A 493-nucleotide genomic window follows, 5' to 3' on the forward strand; every position below is an offset into this window, starting at 1 on the left:
ATAATTTATCTTAGAAATATTATTAAAAAATACATATAATATACATGAACAAAAAATAAAAATATTATTATATTTTTTCTTTAGTATACCCATTATTTTTCATTTTTAAAACCAAGTGTACGGAAATTAAGGAGTATGTTTAATAAAAATAACAAAAATAATATGGACCTTATGTATTCATTTGATGTTGAATACAAAAATTCAATTGATGATAGATATAAAATAGCATATAGTTAAATTAGCCTAATCCAATAAATGAGTAATATTAGTTACTGGATCCAATTTATATTACTTAAATGAACAAAAATATAGTGTTCGAATTTTTGTATAATATAAATATAATTATATTAATATGATAATATAGTAAATAAATAAAAAAGAATGTTTATAATACCTAGTAAAATGCTATAATATATCGAAATTAATTTTTTAATTATTACTACAATTGGAAAAATAAGCATTTTACTAATTAAAAGGAAAATAATTTAAACAC

General features: G+C 17.0%; 1 protein-coding gene across 1 annotated transcript in view; it reads left to right on the forward strand.

Moving 5' to 3' along the window:
- Nucleotides 1-237, forward strand: part of PGO_000050 (variable surface protein) — a gene marked incomplete at both ends in the record, with an annotated part of 1248 nt that extends 1011 nt beyond the window's left edge. The window contains one exon of the mRNA XM_028690697.1: nt 85-237. Within this exon, the coding sequence (XP_028546498.1) occupies nt 85-237 (153 nt within the window). The remainder of the gene's footprint in view (nt 1-84) is intronic.
- Between the last annotated feature and the right edge of the window lie 256 nt (nt 238-493).

Source organism: Plasmodium gonderi (assembly GCF_002157705.1).
Source record: "Plasmodium gonderi DNA, contig: Pgo-contig_6, whole genome shotgun sequence".
Taxonomy (NCBI): Eukaryota; Apicomplexa; class Aconoidasida; order Haemosporida; family Plasmodiidae; genus Plasmodium; species Plasmodium gonderi.